Source organism: Populus nigra, chromosome 8, assembly GCF_951802175.1.
Source record: "Populus nigra chromosome 8, ddPopNigr1.1, whole genome shotgun sequence".
In the NCBI taxonomy this organism is placed as follows: domain Eukaryota; kingdom Viridiplantae; phylum Streptophyta; class Magnoliopsida; order Malpighiales; family Salicaceae; genus Populus; species Populus nigra.
In genome coordinates this window covers 15019276-15038853 of record NC_084859.1, presented here as the reverse complement: position 1 = coordinate 15038853, position 19578 = coordinate 15019276, and the positions used below count along the sequence as shown (strand labels likewise).

General features: G+C 34.7%; 4 protein-coding genes and 1 pseudogene across 4 annotated transcripts; all 5 read right to left on the bottom strand.

Moving 5' to 3' along the window:
• Nucleotides 1–806: 806 nt before the first annotated feature.
• On the bottom strand, nt 807–3237 carry LOC133700461 (short-chain dehydrogenase TIC 32, chloroplastic-like; annotated as a pseudogene).
• Nucleotides 3238–3956: 719 nt separating this feature from the next.
• Nucleotides 3957–6883, bottom strand: LOC133701913 (short-chain dehydrogenase TIC 32, chloroplastic-like). The gene is made up of 8 exons (XM_062126104.1): nt 6508–6883; nt 5693–5924; nt 5438–5517; nt 5173–5326; nt 4938–5016; nt 4760–4844; nt 4614–4660; nt 3957–4460 (listed from the first exon to the last, which is right to left on the bottom strand). The coding sequence occupies exons 1-8, from the start codon at nt 6611–6613 to the stop codon at nt 4299–4301; spliced, it is 945 nt and encodes a 314-aa protein (XP_061982088.1). The 5' UTR covers nt 6614–6883; the 3' UTR covers nt 3957–4298.
• A 983-nt stretch (nt 6884–7866) lies between these two features.
• Nucleotides 7867–11697, bottom strand: LOC133701912 (short-chain dehydrogenase TIC 32, chloroplastic-like). The gene is made up of 8 exons (XM_062126103.1): nt 11441–11697; nt 10195–10426; nt 9856–9935; nt 9214–9367; nt 8972–9050; nt 8492–8576; nt 8344–8390; nt 7867–8211 (listed from the first exon to the last, which is right to left on the bottom strand). Exons 1-8 carry the CDS (start codon nt 11544–11546, stop codon nt 8047–8049), a joined length of 948 nt encoding a protein of 315 aa, XP_061982087.1. The 5' UTR covers nt 11547–11697; the 3' UTR covers nt 7867–8046.
• Nucleotides 11698–12459: 762 nt separating this feature from the next.
• Nucleotides 12460–13407, bottom strand: LOC133701914 (uncharacterized). The gene is made up of 4 exons (XM_062126105.1): nt 13228–13407; nt 13053–13148; nt 12821–12911; nt 12460–12639 (listed from the first exon to the last, which is right to left on the bottom strand). The coding sequence occupies exons 1-4, from the start codon at nt 13245–13247 to the stop codon at nt 12493–12495; spliced, it is 354 nt and encodes a 117-aa protein (XP_061982089.1). The 5' UTR covers nt 13248–13407; the 3' UTR covers nt 12460–12492.
• Nucleotides 13408–16438: 3031 nt separating this feature from the next.
• On the bottom strand, nt 16439–19132 carry LOC133701297 (aquaporin PIP1-1). The gene is made up of 4 exons (XM_062125166.1): nt 18696–19132; nt 18167–18465; nt 16798–16938; nt 16439–16693 (listed from the first exon to the last, which is right to left on the bottom strand). The coding sequence occupies exons 1-4, from the start codon at nt 19024–19026 to the stop codon at nt 16598–16600; spliced, it is 867 nt and encodes a 288-aa protein (XP_061981150.1). The 5' UTR covers nt 19027–19132; the 3' UTR covers nt 16439–16597.
• Nucleotides 19133–19578: the final 446 nt, after the last annotated feature.

Below are 19578 nucleotides of genomic sequence, written 5' to 3'. Positions count from 1 at the left end.
TGGTTAAAACTGTGGTTGAAATTGAGATTGAACAAAAAGTAGTTTAATGTGTTTGGTTAAGAATACTTTTTGAAATTGAGGTTATAAAATAATTTTAAAAAAATATATATTAATATTGATGGTTTTTAATTTAAATATTAAGATTTAACTACTGCTATTACATCATGAAATAAATAATATTTTATATAAAATATTTATTATTGTTCCATTAAATTATCTACAATTTCTTTATGTATAAAATACATTCTACAAGTGCTACAATAATTAATTAATGCTAAACATTAATTTTTTAAATAAAACACAATTAAAAAAAATATTTTATTTTATTTTACCGGGTCGGATAGGTTGGTAGTTATGTTTTAAAATATATTAAAATAATATTTTTTTATTTTATAAAATTTATTTTTGATATTAATATATAACAATTTAATTTAATTTTTATTTTTTAAAATAGCAAAATAATTATAATTTAACCATAATCCAAACATGGCCATAATCATCATTTATAAGAAGAAAGCTAGTGATGACTTGGCATTGGCATAAATTATTTTATCCGGTCTGACACCCATGCATTTTCTGTTAGTTTTAATTTCTTACTTTGTAGAGCTCGCAAAGAATGAAAACTTAATTATTTACGGAAACAAGCGGGACGCATGTGAAAGCAGCCTTTCGCTGCTTCTTCCAATCCTGCGTTGCAAACGTAGAAAATAATAGGTTCCGTGAACAGTAATTAGTGGTTTTTTCTTTATCAAACATTTAACTCCTGTGTTCTGCTTTAAACACAACCTCCACCACGTAAACATCATTAGCATATCTATATAATTTAGGTTAGGTCCCATCATGCATCTTCATTACATTTCAAGGTTACATTTTTTTTACCTTGAAGTAATGGACATTCAACAAGCTTGACTTGAGCATGTCTATAAGATTACAGTTTCGTTTACTCGTAGAAAACCTTGAAATAATCCTGATTACTTGTTAGCGATGCTGAAGCTGAAATCCCATAGCTTTTTGGCCAGTTCTGCATCTTTAGCCTGTGAGCTAGGTTCTGCTATATTACTGTCCGTAAAATACTTTCCACTTATCCCCTTGACTTGTGGATGCAACGCTACATAGCATGTAGTTGCTGCTCCTTGTAACCATAACCAAATGAAATGAATTGTAGTAAAACAGATTCGTTGTTCAGACAAAGCAATTTTATCATCATTTTGCCAATCCACAAAGGATGGAAATGTTTTTCTTGAAATGTTTTTCTCAGAATTATGAAAGCCATACCTGCTGAACATTTTTTATCATGTATTTACCAAACAAGTTCAAAATAGCTGCATTAAGACCACCGAATGGGAAAAATATTAATAAAACAAAAAAATTCCGGGCACTGTGAAAGAATAAGAAGGAATATATCAAGCTGATTATATCCAAATGCTATAAACAACAGATGCAAGCTCTGAGAGCCTTTTCCAATCTTCTGTAAAATTTGCAAAAAGACCCTAGCAACTCCATAACCCAACATCAGATTAATTTACTACTGTAAAAGTCTCAAAACCGAAATATGTCATCAAAGTACAGAATCTCGGAAAGATAAAAGTGATAAGGCTTAAGAAAGATTTACCATTAACAAAACCTTGGTGACGCAGAAGATTGGCATGGATTGCTCCAGGATGTAGTGAATTAATAGTTATCTCTTCCCCTTCTTGCTGTAAACTCAAGCCATAATGATCCAACAATTTTATATTACACTGCCTATCAGAATAATGTGATTGATTACCACTCACACTTCAACCTAAGGCACTTAAATTTTGTGGTGGTAATCTTCAATACCAAAACGCAAAAATGTAGAAAACTAAATTCAGCTGAAAAAGCTTTATTGTCTATGCTAGGTAAACGAAATTAAGATAATGGAAATTGATTTAGGACATGTTATCATGCTTTAATTACCTTCAGGCGCCTTGCAAGCTCATTGGCGTGCAATATGTTAGCAAGCTTAGATTGCCCATAAGAAAACCAACTGATACAGAATTTGAAATTATCAACTATCAGAAAAAGGCAAGGCAGACAGGAACTGCCGATGCATGGTGATGACAATGGAACATTATATGTAGAAGCTTAAAACCATAGACAAAAATATTTCTGCCATCAAGTTGCCACCTACCTTGCCTCGTCATAGATTTTATCGAAACAAATTCCTTCCCGGCTCACAATACGGTGACCTACTGATGATACATTAACGATCTTCCTTCTTGCTTGCTTCTTTGCGCTGTGTTTTTCATGATCTCCAATAAAAGGTTTGTCAATAGAAAATGACCTGCAAATTGTAGTATTTCAACCCCAAGTTGGAAAATCAACACTGAAGATACTGTGGCTGAATATTTCAATGTTTGAAAGTCAAATGTAACATCCCTATATGGTTGGTTGCAAATAATATTTCAAAGTTTGAAAGTCAAATGTAACATACCTATATGGTTGGTTGCAAATAACATTTCAATGTTATCTTGAGAAAGCTTGGAAGGAGATGACAGAACCCCTGCATTATTACTTCAAACCGAAAAGGAAAGTATTAATGTTTGCTAGAAAGCTAGATGCTGCCTGTGAATATGAATTGTATTACGAACATAACAGGAACATTCAACTGATTTGTGATAGTTGGATAGGTATAAGAACTGCAATTTAATTTCCCCAATATAGTTTCCTTACATGAGGATGTTCAAAGGAAGACCCAAGGTAGTATATTCTGATGCAAACTTCCTAACTGATGCCATAGATCTCAGGTCTAACTCCATAACATCAATCTGATCAGTGGGGATTTCCTTGAGTATTGCTTCTTTGACGTTCCTACCAGCTTCCAGATTCCTCACTGCCATAACTACATGGACACCACGCATTGCAAGGACACGCGTTGTCTCCGCACCAATACCACTTGATGCTCCTGGAAATTAAGATTTGATTCAAAACCACAGATAATTCTTTCATTACTGTGAGTCTGAAGTTAAATTCATCAAGTAAAAACTGATGTCCTCTCAGCTCGAACGTTCAAATAAAACCTCACTACATGTATCCTACGGCTAAACAAAGCTCTAGCCAGGAAAACTAAGGCAGGGTATTTGGCTTAGCAAGAAATAAAAAAGTAAAACCTGTAACAATGGCAGTGAGACCAGTTCCATCAATTCCTTGTGTTACTTCCTCTGCTGTAGAAGAAGCAGAGAACCCAGATGGCCCTTTCCATCCAAAAAACCACATTCTGCTGATTCTAATAATGAACTCGTACTACAAACCTTACCAAACTGTTATATTGATAACTGCTTTGCGAAGCTACAATTTTTAGCATCAAAGGGTCCTCCTCGGATTTATGTAACTAGTTTGACTTAACGGATTTAAATGATCCAACTACAAGCATATTTGGGGTACTGTTCTTCATTTAACTCATTGGGTCTTGATCAACAGTATTAATTATCCAGCATAACCAATTCATAACTGTCCAAAGTATGGTTCCAGATTATTTACATGAAGGACAGAATACATTGATAATATCGAGGGCAAACATTACCCACTTTTCGAATCAGTTTTTCTCGCATAAATTCTGTGCTAATAAATAAGACACGAGAAAATTAGCTTCTGGTTATTTTCTCCTAAGACATAAAAAATTTTCTTTAGCAGCAAAAAATAAGTTTTAGTTGCAATAATACTTTAGGTTATAATTAGAAAAAATGATGTAAGTAGACGAAGTATAAAATGACAAATATTTCAAGTTTAAAGAATAAAAAATAATATATTTTTCTAAAAAATATAAAAAAAATTTATAAAATAATAAAGATAAAAACAAAAATAAAAGGTTATAATTAGACAAACTGTAAAATATATCAAATATTAAAACAAAAACAAAGAAAAAAATATTTATAGATTTACAATATCCACTGCAATAAAAGAAATTATAAATCTGCCATTTCTACACGGAAACGTGTCCAAATATATAATAATTATTATTATTATTTTTATTCCCTTCTGGTACAAAGCATAAAATTATTACAAAACACTGTTTATTTCCATTGAAAAAAAAATATAGGAAGAAGAGAGACACCACACCAGAATGTCAGAGGCTGACACAAGCACTAAGCTGATCACAAATGAAGGCCCGTTTAAACAAAAACATGACCTATATATGGAAATTTTAGGCAACATATCTATTTTATGTGTACAGTACAAATTTCATAACTACTTCTACAGAACAAGATTCAGCTCTACATAATCATGCAGTAAACAGGCATCGCGCTAGTTTGAAAGCAGGAGGCAATCAAACTTAACTAGGGGTTGGTCAAGGGCAAGCTGAATTCCCATAGTTTTTTTGCCAGTTCTGCATCTTGGCCATAAGCGCTTGATTTGGATATGTTACAGTCTTCGAAATACTTCCCACTGACGCCATTAACCTGTGGATGCAGTGCCACATAGCATGTAGTTGCAGCTCCCTACAACCATGTACAAGAAATTAACAAAGAAACTGTGCGGGCATGGTAACAAACAGAAGGGGTCGTATGATTTGAATTTGCACATATGAAGCTTTCTGCCATATTCACATTGATCCTGCAGTACACACATTCCATGAAAATTGTAGAACATACCTGGGGAACAGTTTTGAACATGAATCTGCCAATAGTACTGGCAAAGCCTGCCGAGAATTTAACCCAGGACCAGAAAATTCAAAATTTAGTGAATGAACGAAGAAATTTATTAATGCAAGGTGTGATTAACATAGGCCAGGAATTACCACTAAGAACAGTGTGGTAGCGGAAAAGATTGGTATGAATTCCTCCAGGATGAAGTGAATTAGCAGTTATGTTTACCCCCTCTTCCTGTATGAATAAAGAAGGACAAAAATGAATATAAAGTTCCAGTATCTTTATTTATCAAACCCCTGTTCGATGAACTTGAAAATGTCTGAGTACCTTGAAACGCCTTGCAAGTTCATTAGCATGCAGTAGAGTAGCAAGCTTTGATTGCCCATAAGCCTTTATACTGCCGTATCTGCAAATCAGCGTGAAAAAAAGGGTGAAACTAAGAAAAAGCGCCTTATCACAATAATACATGACAGAAGCCCCCATATGCGGGTGTTACAGCATGACTTGGCACTTAGCAGAAGGAAAATAGAAGATTGAGAGAATGGTACTGCCAAATTGTTACCCTGCTTCATCATTGATAGTATCAAAACGAATTCCTCCAGGAAATGGATGACGATGAGCTGATGAAGATAGGTTAACAATCCTTCCTTCTCGATTGCTTTCACGTGCTGTGTTTTTCATGTTGTCCAACAAAAGATTTGTAAGAAGAAAATGGCCTGCAAAATGATAGAAAACACTGTTATATAAAGAACAACACTTTGATATGTACAACTATCATTCCTTCAATGCAGAAGAAAAAAAGAATCTGCATAATTATGTGAACATACTTAGATAGTTGGTTGCAAACTGCAGTTCTATGTCGTCTTTGGAAAGCAAGTAAGGAGATGCCATAATCCCTGCATTGTTACTTCCAACAAAGAAAAAGAATATTAGTCTTCACTATTGAATTTTGTAAGAAATCTTAAATGACATAGAATTTCACCAGTTGTTCACGGATAGAGAGAAATTGCCGTTATAACAATTTTGATATACGAGCAAAACAAAATCTACTACAGAGAATTGCTTCAAATTAGTTGTCTTACATAAGGATATTCAGTGGAAAACCAGAGGAATTATATTTGGACGCAAATTCCCGGACTGAGGACATTGAGCAGAGATCCAGCTCCATAACCTCAACCTTGGCACTGGGGATTTCCTTGTGTATTTCTTCCCTGACCTTATTACCAGAATCCACATTCCTTACTGCCATAACTACATGGACACCACGCAAAGCAAGAACTCGCGCTGTCTCTGTGCCAATACCACTTGATGCTCCTGAAATTAGGCAAAGAAACAAACTTAAAACCTATCCTATCAATGACAAAATACCCACTGACATTGATATCTACTGCCATCAAAAGAATAAATATGATTTTGAGAAATTACGGTATAAAAGCACAGTTACGATTTTAGAAGTCTCCGCAGTATTTAAGAGCATAGAATTTATAAATCACAGGAGAGACAAATTTGAAACTGGTCAAACTTGGCTATAAAATCAGAAAGTTCTTGCCTTCTGGGAGGATATCCCACAACCACCATTGCTAAAACCCTGACCGAGAATCTTCTACACAAATATTCAGATGAGAGAATTTCACTCATCTCATGCTACTCAGATCTGTAACTTAGATAAAATTATGATATTTCTAATGTGAAACAGAAACTACAGAAATTTCAAGTGGATCAGAATTGCTAGCAATCCATGCATAGAACAAACCAACAACCACAGATCACTGACTTTGCCACTTATCTTGATCAACAAAATCACAGCACAAAACAGAAACCAAAGATTTGAAATTGAAAAAGAACATGGAAGGAGCATATAGACGATGCAGAACAGACAAAGATAAGAAAAATATACCTGTAACAATAGCAGTGAGGCCACTTCCATCAATTCCTTCAGTAACTTCCTCAGCTGTGGAACTGGAAGAAAAGCCAGATGGCCCTTTCTTTCCAAAAAACCCCATGTTGGCAGGTTCTGAACTACACTAAAAGTTGCAGACTCTAATGTATATACACCTCTCACAAGTAGCAGCAGATATGGACCGGCATCAAGTATTATATGGAGAATTCTTCAAGGATGAAGCCACCAAGAATTGTCAAATGCCACCTGTGATTTCTTAATATTTATTTATTGCATGCCATTATGCTATTCTTTGATTTTGTTCAAATTCCATGGTGCTGTTTCCTTGACTTATTGGTGATGCCGTTGCCCAAATAGAAAGACAGACCCCTGGTGCTTGACTTTCAAAAAAGGCAGCCTAATATAAAAAGCCCATTATAACTTTAAATAATCCCTATGTTCTTAAGATTTAAACAATCAAGTCCCTCTAGCTTAAAAACTAATTAACTAATCCCTATGTGTTCACATTTGTTTACACCTTAGTCCCTCCATTAACTTTTATTGTTAGTGAAATGCTGAGCAGGCCTTTTTTCACCGTTGGTTCTGTGACTGACTTGACGGTCAAAATGTGAACAAAAGATTAATTGATAATTTATGAAACTAAAGGGATTAGAATATGGGACTATAATTTACTCAAATAATTTGCAAAATAAAAAGTCATACCATGACCCCATGGAGAATTATCTGGTGGTGTAAATAAATAAAAGCTTGATAGGAACATGATAAGCATAATTGCATAGAGCTTTTCATTTTGCCGTCAGATTTGTGTGTTTGCTTTCATTTTCTTTCCTTAATCAGAGTAGCGTTCTAGATGGATCGTTAGACTAGGAAAACTTGTATGTTAGCGGGAGGTGATAGCCAGTCGTGATCAAATTGCTCAACCAGATGTCTCCATATCCGGCCAGTCGGTCCGAAAAATACCATCGGTTGTAAAGGAACGTCAACATTCATTATTGAATCTTTGCGCGTTGTGCAATCACAAAATACTACAGAAGCTATACTGCAAATTCGTGCACCTCGGTTAAGAAAAAAAAAGGCATTTTCCTTCGGATTTGTCCAGAGAGGGACAGACTGGAGAAAGTGCCTTAAATAAAAGACTCCATCATCAAATTATAGTACTCAAAGTTAAGTTTATCCCTGGTGGACTGGATCAATAGGCAAGAAAGTGAACGTATAACTCTCTCTACGCATAAGTAACAAAAAAAAAATGGAGATCTTAGCCTCTTTCCTACGTTAAAAATGATCAAGAAAGTAATTTAAATCAAATAGGGTGGAACTGGTGGTAATGTTTATAGACATGTTTTATAGACTACCATCTTAAACCAACATGGGAAAGCGGGGGACCTCCAATCTTTAACCACCCATTTAGAAATAGATACAATGTGATTTAATACACGAAACAGGTTCGTATGTATAAACTGTAAAACAAGTTTGCAAGTTTCCTGACTTCCCCAAAACAAGAAACAACTACTTCAATACACAGCACAGCTCAGAGGACTACTTGGGGTTGGTTAAGCTCAAGCTGAAATCCCATAGTTTTTTGGCCAGTTCTACATCTTTAGCCAAAGAGCTAGCTTTGGACAGGTTACTGTCCATGAAATATTCTCCGCTTACCCCCTTAACTTGTGGATGCAATGCCACATAGCATGTAGTTGCAGCTCCCTATAACCATATAAAAGAAATTAATAAGCTATGTGGTGTTTTGGAGGTAGTCCAATAATTGCGTATGGATTTTATAATTCAAATTAATCCCGGGTCATGCTGCCACATATTCCATGGAAACAAAGAACATACCTGTTGAACATTTTTTAGCGCAAATCTGCCAACCATAGTTACAACACCTGCATTAAACACAACAAATTTAATCCAGAAGAAAATCCCCATAGGCCAAGAAAATCCCCGTAGGGGAACCAAAAACAAGTCTGATATATCAGAGTATTACTATTAATAACACTGTGGAAACGCAGAAGATTGGTCATAATTGCTCCAGGATGAAGTGAATTAGCAGTTATATTGACCCCTTCTTCCTGCATGGGCAAAAGAAAAAGGGAAATAAAAAACGTGCTCATAAGAATTTATTTTGGACAACAATGTTATAACTATGAAAGTCACAGCCAAAAGATCATGCTGATCAACTGTTTTTGTCATCCATGATTTGTACTGATTTAACTAGAGAATCTTCAGCGCCAAAAATCTATCTATTTCAACTTCATCAAATAAGGTGAGCAAAGGCAATGACTCATGCTTCCACTGGAAACTATTCTAAATTTGAGAGCCACCTGGTCTTTAACCACAAGAGGTAAGATTAAATCTCTGAAATGGGGAAAAAGAAGAAAAAGAAAATCCCAATTTGCAGTTAGGGAGCAAATTTAATCATCTCAATAGCAGATTGCTGTTTGGTAAACTTGAGACCATGGACTACCTTAAGGCGCCTAGTGAGCTCATTAGCATGCAATACATTAGCAAGCTTTGATTGTCCATAAGCCCAAATACTGTTGTATCTGCAAAATTATCAAGCACAAAAGGGTAAAAACAAGTAGAATTAGATAAAGAAAGGCCAATCCATATATAATATATGAGCAATTGACTAGTGTCTGGTGTTATAGCACAGACTGAGCAGCATTCCAAGACAAGATTCACAAAATGATACTGAGAAAGTGTTACCCTGATTCATCATTGATTTTATCAAAACGAATTCCCTCACTGTATGTAAAACGGTGAGCTTCTGATGATAAGATAACAATCCTTCCCTCTTGATCGCTTTCAAGTGCTGTCTTTTTCATGGTGTCCAATACAAGGTCTGTCAGGAGAAAATGGCCTGCAAAATTATAAAATCTCTTAAGAATCCAAACTTCTGCACTTGGCAATATGCAGCATTTCAAATTTCCCAACATTGAAAAACAAGATTTGGTAAAAAGGGACTTTCTTCTTCTTTTTTTCCTGTTTTTCCACAGCTATCAGACTAATGTTTATTTTCATCATCTTCATTCACAATAATTGATAAGACTGAATAAATAGATAAATGAATTTGAAGATTACAGTATTCACAGACATGTGAAAAAAGAGGTCAAGTTGTGTTCTTTTTGTTGTTCAGTATTGTGGCTCTCAAGGTATCCATGTTCAAGAATCTCATATTTGATAACACGAATTTAAATTGTCTATGCTGGATCATTTTTATTGCACGTGCTCTATTTCCCTTCATTTAAAGATTTAATTCTATTCTCTGGCCTTTCATTATCATAATAGATACTGCAATCAAATTAATGGCAGATATGCAAACAATTTATAATGTTATGTCCAACATACCCACATGGTTGGTTGCAAATTGCATTTCTATGTTGTCTTGGGAAAGCATGAAAGGAGCTGCCATAATGCCTGCATTGTTACTTAACCAAGAAAAGATAATATTAATTCTCACTATTAAATTACAAAACAGTTCCTTGTGTAGGATGTCTTCAGTGGGCACAGTTAAAGAGGTGCATTGCCTCTTAGCAAGTTCCATTTAAGAGCACAAACACATTGACTACAGAAAAGAATGAACAGGAACAACCAACATCATAAGTGACACAGAAAAGTTAGCCATAGAGACCCAAAACGGATATACAATACAAATAAGAAGCATTGTTTCAGTTTTAGTCTTCTTACATTAGGAGATTCAGTGGAAGACCCAAAGATATAAATTCCGATGCAAATTTCCTCACTGAATCCATTGAGTTGAGATCTAGATGCATAACATCAATCTTAGCAGTAGGGAATTCCTTGAGTATTTCTTCTTTGACTTTCCTACCAGATTCCACATTCCTTACTGCCATAACTACATGGGCACCACGCAAAGCAAGAACACGTGTGGTCTCCGTTCCAATACCACTCGAGGCTCCTGAAATGGATTAGGCATGGAATGTATTAACAGATTAACCAACCAATTACTAAAAGTGCAAATGTATATCTATTGCCATCAGAACCCTAAATATAGCAAGCTGTCCACAACTGATCAACACACTAATAGAAAAATTCTGATATAGGAACTCCATTCTGATGTAGAAAGTCTCGTCCCAAGAATATGATAAATCATAAGTTCCAAAATGAATCCCATATGCAGTGGACCACTCTCTATAAACAGGAAGATAAAGAGAACTCCACTCCAAATATTAACTAGTGATCCCCACCTATGGAGCATGACAAAACTAGTATAGCGGTATGTAAAACCTCTCCAAATATATTTATGTGAAATAAAGTAATTAAATTCCAAACATACCACGATTACAAGCTACCTAGGCCAAATAAGTTTATTAACATCTGCAAGCGCCTAGAACGAACTAGAAAAAGAATTTGAAGCCCAGATATATTCACCAGACATTTTCAACTTCGTCTCTATAGATCTTGCACGAACTAAAAAATAGCTTAGCATCCATGTACAGAGGGAAAAAAAACTGGCAAAAGCACGAAAACCCAGAAATGATCACCCAAAGAAAGAAACTTTGCATATTCCGTTTTACAAATGAGCAAGAACAAGTCTTAATTTTTCCCGTAAGTTTCAATCAGAACAAAAGCAAAAAACAGATATCACTATCACGAACCTCGAAATTTTTTTGACTGCTTGAAACGTTGAGCATAACACAACTACTTGGATTAGTTGACTTCGTCAAAAAACACACACAAACAAACAAACAGAGTATATGAGATTCATGGGTCTCTTTTTCATTTGTTTTCCTTCGCTTTTCCAAGCAGCCAAACAAGACTTAAACTTTGTGAGAAGAAATGATCGAAGTATGAACATGTTAGATAAAAATTAAAATCCTAGAGTAAGTAGGTTCAAATACTTGTGCGTTTAGTTTCTAACAGAAAAAAGCATAAAACTTGAAAATAAAAGAAACCCGGATCGGCTTCAGACCTGTAACAATGGCAGTGAGACCAGTTGCATCAATCCCTTGAGTAACTTGCTCGGCTGTTGATCTAGGTGAGAACCCAGATGGTCCTTTCCACCAAAAAGGCCACATATTTTCCGATATTTTGATCAAAACAACAAACAGCTTTCGAGTTTGCAAACTCTTTATGTGCTCATAATCCTACTGTGATGACTGATGACTATAAGAATTGCAGAAAATGGTATCCCATCATGGATCTATTGCATCAGCCCATGGTAATGATTACAGCATGTTATTATATAAAAAAAAAAAACCCGAATACGACATCATCTTGTTGACGAGGATTCCGCGCATAGGGTGTTTTTTTTTATTGTGGTAGATGTAATTTCTTAAATTAATATATATAGTTTTCTTTTGCTATTTTTATATTTTAGTGTTGGGATCTATTTTCCGAGGCTTTTATTAATATTTATGCTTTAATGATGATCGTGGATGAGAAATTAAGTTTCTCAGGATTGGTTGTTTGAACGGTTTAGAAATTAATTCATAATGCATAATTATTTTAATATATTTTTAATTAAAAAATATTTTTAAAAAACATCCAATAGAATTAATTTGGTTAGATTCAGTTAGGTTTTTATTCTAGAACCGATTAAACCTATGTTAATTTTTTTAGCTTTTATTAGTGGGCCCGGGCTTTTTTATTACGGGCCTAGGAGTATTTTGTTAATAATAACAAAATTAAATATTCCTCTGAAGCTTAAAGGCTAGTTCCCCATCATTCTAGCAATTCTTAAAAATTAAAACGAAAAAACCAGCACCGACTACACCCTTTTTTTTAGAGTCAAATAATTAATAAATCGGAGCATTTGTGTTCGTGCCTCCAGCTCCAAGAAACTTGTAATGTCTTGGAGTTGGAGAAAATATATGGAACAAGTTGGTGTTATGTTGTAATGGCTCGTACACCTCCTGCAAATTCAGGGAAGAAGACTTTTTAAGTTGTAACTGCAACAAAAAACGCTCTGGTTGTCCACTGATCAATCACTTTTGATAACAAAATCATCAGCTAATCATTTCATTAAATCAGAAACATTTGTTGCTTGGATTGAGTTCGTGTTTGTAATTCAGTGAAAATTACAACCCGGCTGGAGCGAGTTCTTGTCAGTAATGCGATAGTCAACCAGCTGTTTCTCCCCGCACAACATCCATATTCCATTCGCTTAGCCTAAAATAACAATTAAACAAAGCTAGAGACTCTGGTGTTGATGTATATTTTGCAAAAGCATTGCAACTCCTTGCATCATAAGCAATTGCAAGAACACTTGTCCCCCTCTCTGGGCAGGCTTCAAGGAATTGTTAACATACAAACAGACAATGCATTTAGAATCTAATGGAAAAATACTAACCTGCTTCTGAGCACAGTTTGGCTGTCCTTTAATCTCCCATGTGAGACTAACAACGACCATAATCGTAGCACAATAGTGATGGTTGATCCACCTGCAAAAACATATTATCTTCTTTGTGGCTTTTTTATGAGGAAAAAAAATAAAGCAAAACGCAGATACAAATGTTTAGAAAAGCACATGGCAACTTTTTGACACAGTTAAGCATAAATCTAAGACAAAAGGAAAAACTTACATCATTTTGGTGAGAGGGTGGTGTGATCCTGGGGAAGCAGCATCAGCACGTAAGGTGTTTGATGAAACGCTTGGCCGAGGATATGGCTTGGATGAGCTATAAGCAATTTGTAACAAACGAAACAAATTATTATCTCCAAGCAAGAAGCAAGTAAACAATCAAAAAGGAAAAAGACCCGAGAGGGTGCAAATGCATAGAACCTGCTATGTTTCCCACTCACTCGCGTGTTTACACAACTCTCATATTTCACACAAATTTATTATGGCAATTTGCAAAGATAGTAACAAGAATTGAATATATGATATGGAAAGACAAAGATTTGACTCAAACATAAACTGAACAATTATGAAACCAAACTGACCCGAACTAAAAAATGACCCGAGATTGAAAATTCAAAACGCATTGACCCGAACCTATGACTTTTAAAGCAAACCTGGAAAAAAAAATCAACTTCTAACTTGAATTTGGGATTTGGTTGCTTTCTTTAGGAGAAAATAATAATATATAAAAAAAACAAACAAACAAACCTAATGTAGCTAATCTAGACAAAAAGATTAATGCAATCTGAAATATTTTTTTATAAACACTTGAACTACTACGTTTTAGATATAAAATAATTAAAAATCAAATCAAAGACAATAAAATCTAAGAAATTTAAAACTAACAAGAAAAAAATAAAAAATATAACTTGATTTTTGAAATCTTGTTCTGATACTAACCGATGCGAACTTCATAATCACGTGGTCATGTAACACACAATGAAATTAAAAATCTAACCCAAGAAAGCCGAATATCAAGTTTGAAACTCTGACCTAGAGGTAAGCATGTACTTGAAAACCAAATATATTGAAAAAAAAACTTCATCTCAGAGATAACCATGTATCTAAAAACTTGAAGTATGCGAATGATGTCATAAAATTAGTTAATTTTTGATAACTCGGTGAGCGATATTTGTCCCTACAAATTGCAACACGCAAAACAAAACAAAATCCCGTTTATGCAAATAATCATAACTACCAAAACTTGCAGTCATAAAAGCAATATATAGTCCCCTCTAAATAAACTTAATGTACCTCTTTTGGGTTGCAAGTTAATGGATTTTTTCTAGTAATAAACTAACACAAGTCTAATACATAAACAAACCTAAAAAACAATGTCTAATATGTAAAAAAAAAAACCCAATTTAGAATAAAATCCAAAGCTAATAATATTCAACACAAAATAAATTAAAAAAACATCATAAAACAAATTCATCTTACTTAAAATCTCCATGCATGACCGAAACTTCATGTTCTAAATCAGCTAGGAAACTTTGTTTTTAATTGCTGAAATTTTTTCCCTTAAATTGCCTCCTCTTAGTCTCCTTGATGTGCAAGTAAATCCTGTAAAATAAGAAAAAGAATAACAAAATAATCTCAAGCCTCCTTGCCACCACATACATTCTTTAATGGATATGGAATCCTTACAAATTATAGATAATATTTGCTACCATAAATGTCTCCTTATTTGACATGAAATCCTTATAGAATAGGTAGGTTAATACTTGCCAGACATGTTTTCAAAAGCATTAAGAAATCATTGTATTGACTGAAATCCATAATATACAAGGAAAAATTCTTCAAATTTCATACATTCTTGTCATATTTCAGCTTTAATTTGAAACGCATTGTTCCTTTTCATCCGGGTGAATTAGCAAGCTTATCATATACTTTCAGAAAGGTAAGGAAGTTTACTTTCCAACCCAATTTTAATCTCTACGGAATTCTTTCTATAGCTCTAGATATAATCCAAACAGTAAATGAAGGTTCAGACAGATTTTAATAGATTCATCTAATAACTTCGACTATCTAAAATAATCTCTTTCTGAACTCCAATTGACTTGAGATTATAACCCAATGTAGAATAACATGTCTAGAAACTCCTATATAAATCTCAGTCCAATCCAACTATCGAGTTGAAAATTATTTTTGATAGAGTAAAATTGGATGGTATAAAATTTTATGCAGAAATATGATTATGACCTTGCTTGGATCATATAAAAAAAGCATATTTTGATTACGTGAAGAGGAAAATGAAGAAAAGAGAAGAAATAAAACAAAAATTGATCTACTTTTCGTTGATTAGAGAGATGGGATGAGGAAAAGGATTTGTGAGAAGAGGGTTAGAAGGATGTGACTGGTGGTTTGTGTCTCTGTTATTTTCTTCTATACCTATTAGATATTTATTATAGGGTTTAATGTTAAATGAACCAATTTAATTACATTCAGTTAAATCAGTTTTGGATTTTTAAAATCAAATTGATTCAAAGTGAATTTTTTTTTCTTTCAATTTTTTTTTTTGCTTACTCCTACCCTCACCATAATACGAACACACAGAAATCTGATTATGACCTTGCTTGGATCATATAAAAAAAGCATATTTTGATTACGTGAAGAGGAAAATAAAGAAAAGAGAAGAAATAAAACAAAAATTGATCTGCTTTTCGTTGATTAGAGAGATGGGATGAGGAAAAGGATTTGTGAGAAGAGGGTTAGAAGGATGTGACTGATGGTTTGTGTCTCTGTTATTTTCTTCTATACCTATTAGATATTTATTACATGGTTTAATATTAAATGAACCAATTTAATTACATTCGGTTAAATCAGTTTTGGATTTTTAAAATCAAATTGATTCAAAGTGAATTTTTTTTTCTTATAATTTTTTTTTTTTTTTTGCTTACTCCTACCCTCACCATAATACGAACACACAGACCCTGCTATAATACCAAACACCCGCTACACACACAGAGAGAGCATTCTTAAAGGTCCCTTAAAAAACAGTGAAAATACACAAGCACATGTTGCGTTAGCTGCCTGCAATGTATCGATCCCATGATAGATGTGTACTAGAATGGTCCAAGTATCGAACCCTATATACACACGATGACTTTTTGCAATTTGCTAGGGAATTACGAGACCATTATCAATGATCACAGAGGTAATGCATAGCCATAAAAAAGAATTCAAACATGGTCATTAAGGATATGATTAGGGTATGATCCAAATTCCAAAATGTCGCTTAGTGTCAGGGAACTCCTCTTTCCCTAATGTGATTTTCTAATGATTACTTCAGTTTTTGCTTGGTGTTAGGAAACACCCCTTATCCCAATGTGGTGAAGTTTTGGTCCCTTGTTTTTTTTTTTCTTTTTTTGAAGTCTCGGATTTAGCCTTCGGAAAATTGATGAAATGATGAGTGTTATGTGAACAAAAATTCACCGAAAGTTGGCCTTGTTTTTTCAGTCTTTGGCCTCACACAGAATAAAATCTCTTAAGCAGTGTTTTCATTTTTTGCCAGTGGAAGGACAGACAAGCGAAACTCTGTGGTAGCCAGGGAGAGAATGAAGCAAATAAAAAAGTAAACAGAATTCTCCATTCAAAAAGCTAGATAATTTACACACATAAATTAACACCACAATACCAAATTCACATGATAGATAGAGAAGCCAAAGTTCAAACAAGGATAGAAGAAGTTGAGAGATGGTGTGATTCTTGAAAGGGCGAACGAAATTAAGCTCTGCTCTTGAAAGGAATGGCTCTGATGACTATCTGGTGGTAGACAGCGGCAAGAGCAGCTCCAATGAATGGGCCAACCCAGAAGATCCACTGTAAGAAACAAGAAGATACATTGCAATGAATCAAAATCACTACTCATCATTCATTGAGCTAGTAGTGAGAGCAAACTAAGTTCTTTCAATCAAACAACTTACGTGGTCATCCCATGCATGGTCTTTGTTGAAGATGATGGCGGCTCCAAGACTCCTTGCCGGGTTAATGCCCGTTCCAGTTATGGGGATGGTAGCCAAATGAACCAAGAAGACTGCGAATCCAATGGGAAGGGGAGCCAAAATCTGCAGAATAACCATGAATTACATAATGAGAGCATGCCCCTGATTGTATTTCTCATCAGCCAAATCAATTTGCAGCAGTTACCAGAAAGAACACACACACATGATATATATATATATATATATATATATATATCTATATATATATATATATCATGATGTTAGTGGAAAACATTAACATCATGTGCAAGCCAAACGAAGCAAAAGGCACGCATGGCTAGCATGTGTCCGTTGAGGTCCAAAAACCACTGACAAACCACACTAATATCCATCAATTGATATTAACCTATTCCTTGTGACTATCAACAGATGAAGCCACCAAATATAACTCAACGCAGTACCCCTAACATAGAACATACGAACACTGCAAAAAAAAGCATATGATAAAAATAATAGCAGTGGAGCAGTTAGTGGACATGGTAAAAAGCATGAGAGGAACGGATTGGCACCGCGTGGTTATTTTTTGATAATGGAGGGGGCCACAGCTTTTTTAAAGAAGATGTACTCTGGCAGGATGCATAGCACACAGGACTACGCACTCCAAGAGGCTAATTACTAGAGCGCATGCTAGAGTTGCAGACATTTCATATTCACCATCATCATTTTTCTCTTTTTTGGCAAAAGAAACCTACCAAAAGGTGAAACATCATTATCAAAGTTACCATCACACCCTCCACCTTCCAAAGCAAAGAAAGCAGACAAACTACCCAGCCACACCCACCAGTCTCTGTAAAAAGATTTCAGGAAACTTGAAACCAGAAACCACACCCTAGATGAAAACCACACATCTACCTGTCTAATTGCGTGTTTGATTCTGTGGGTGATTTTCAAAAGTGTTTTTTCTGGGATTTTTTTTATTTTTAACATTAGCTCATCAAAATATCCAAAAGCACTGTAAAAAAAAAATGTTATTTCAAGACAAATATATTTTAAAAACGCAATCACAGGTTGAAACGAACAACCAAACATGGCACTGAAACTTGGAAAACGTGATTTGTACCCATATTAAAGATCTTGGTAAAAGAAAAAACCAACAATTTCTTGCTAACCAAGAACCATGCCTGTCAACGAGACGTACATGAAACAATCGAGCAATAAAAAGAAACAAGAAACACAGAAAAACATAGTAGAGTCTGTAAAGCAATCACATAGCATCAATCGACACGGCAAGGACTGTTATAAAGTTAAATAGGTAAACACATGGAGTAAAACAAAACCAAAGAGTACTTACAGGGACATGAGAGTCTCTAGCGTTTCTCTTGGCATCAGTGGCAGAGAAGACAGTGTAGACAAGAACAAAGGTACCGACTATCTCTGCACCAAGGCCATCACCCTTGGTGTATCCATGATTCACAACATTAGCTCCGCCACCCTGAAGCTCGTAGTTGTGGCTTCCTTGGAAACCCTTCACTACACCAGCACCACAGATTGCACCAAGGCACTGCATGATGATGTAAAACACAGCCCTTGTCAAAGAGAGCTTCCTTGCCAAAAACAGCCCAAAGGTCACAGCTGGGTTGATGTGTCCACCTGAGCACATGCAGATCTAGTTAGTACTATACACCATCCTGGACTTTAACAGGTAAAAAGAAGGAAAACCAGACAACACCAGTATTAGCAAGAGAGACTGAACATTTAAGAGGCGGAACCCAGTAAGAAGGCTTTTTTAGAAAAAAACAAGAGAGAATTATCCAAGGCTAAGCAGGTCTAACAAAAAAAAAAACAGAGAGAGAGGAGGAGGCATCTTTATCATTTATTACCCGAGATACCAGCAGTGCAGTAAACAAGGGCAAAGATCATGCCACCAAAAGCCCAAGCAATGCCTTGAATACCAACAGTGGAACATTTGCTGGTACCAGGCTTAGTAACACCCATGACAGTCAAGACAGTGATGTAAAGGAACAAGAAAGTGGCTATGAACTCAGCAATACCAGCCCTGTAAAAGGACCATGACTTGAGCTCACCAGGCTCGAACAAAGGAGCTGGTGGCGCCTCTTTGTAATCCTTGTCTGTTTGAGCTGATGTCCCAATAGGCTGTCTTTCTGAGAACTTGTTAGCTCCGAGCTTAACATCCTCTTCTTTGCCCTCCATTTTCTTTCTAGTAAGATGGGTTGATTGTTTGTTTTTCTCTATCCGTGTTCTCTCTGAAAGTAGGAGAGTACACTCAGGCAAACAGAGCAAAAGTTTAATGAGAGGAACAGAGACAAGGTGGTTTTATATATAGATGATAAAAGTTTTTCAATTATTTGGCCACTTGGAAAAAATGTGTTGTCTTTTTTTTTTTTAATTTGCTGCTTGCTTATCATAATCATTAAATAAAGCCACGTCACGGACCGGCATTTTTATTTATTTATTTACAGGTACAATAATAATAAATAAACTACAGCTTTTAGTTTTAAGTTAATTTTTTATATATATTTTTTAAAAATATTAATATTGTTATTAATATTAAAAATAAATTTTAAAAAATAAAAAATATATTATTTTAATATATTTTTAAGTAAAAAAAACTTTTAAACAAATCTTTACTGTATTCTCAGGAATATGCTAAATAACTTACACCATGTCCCTAAATTAATAATCAAAGTTGTTGATAATTTTTTTTTTAATTTACTCCTATTTAAAAAAGATGAAAAATATCAG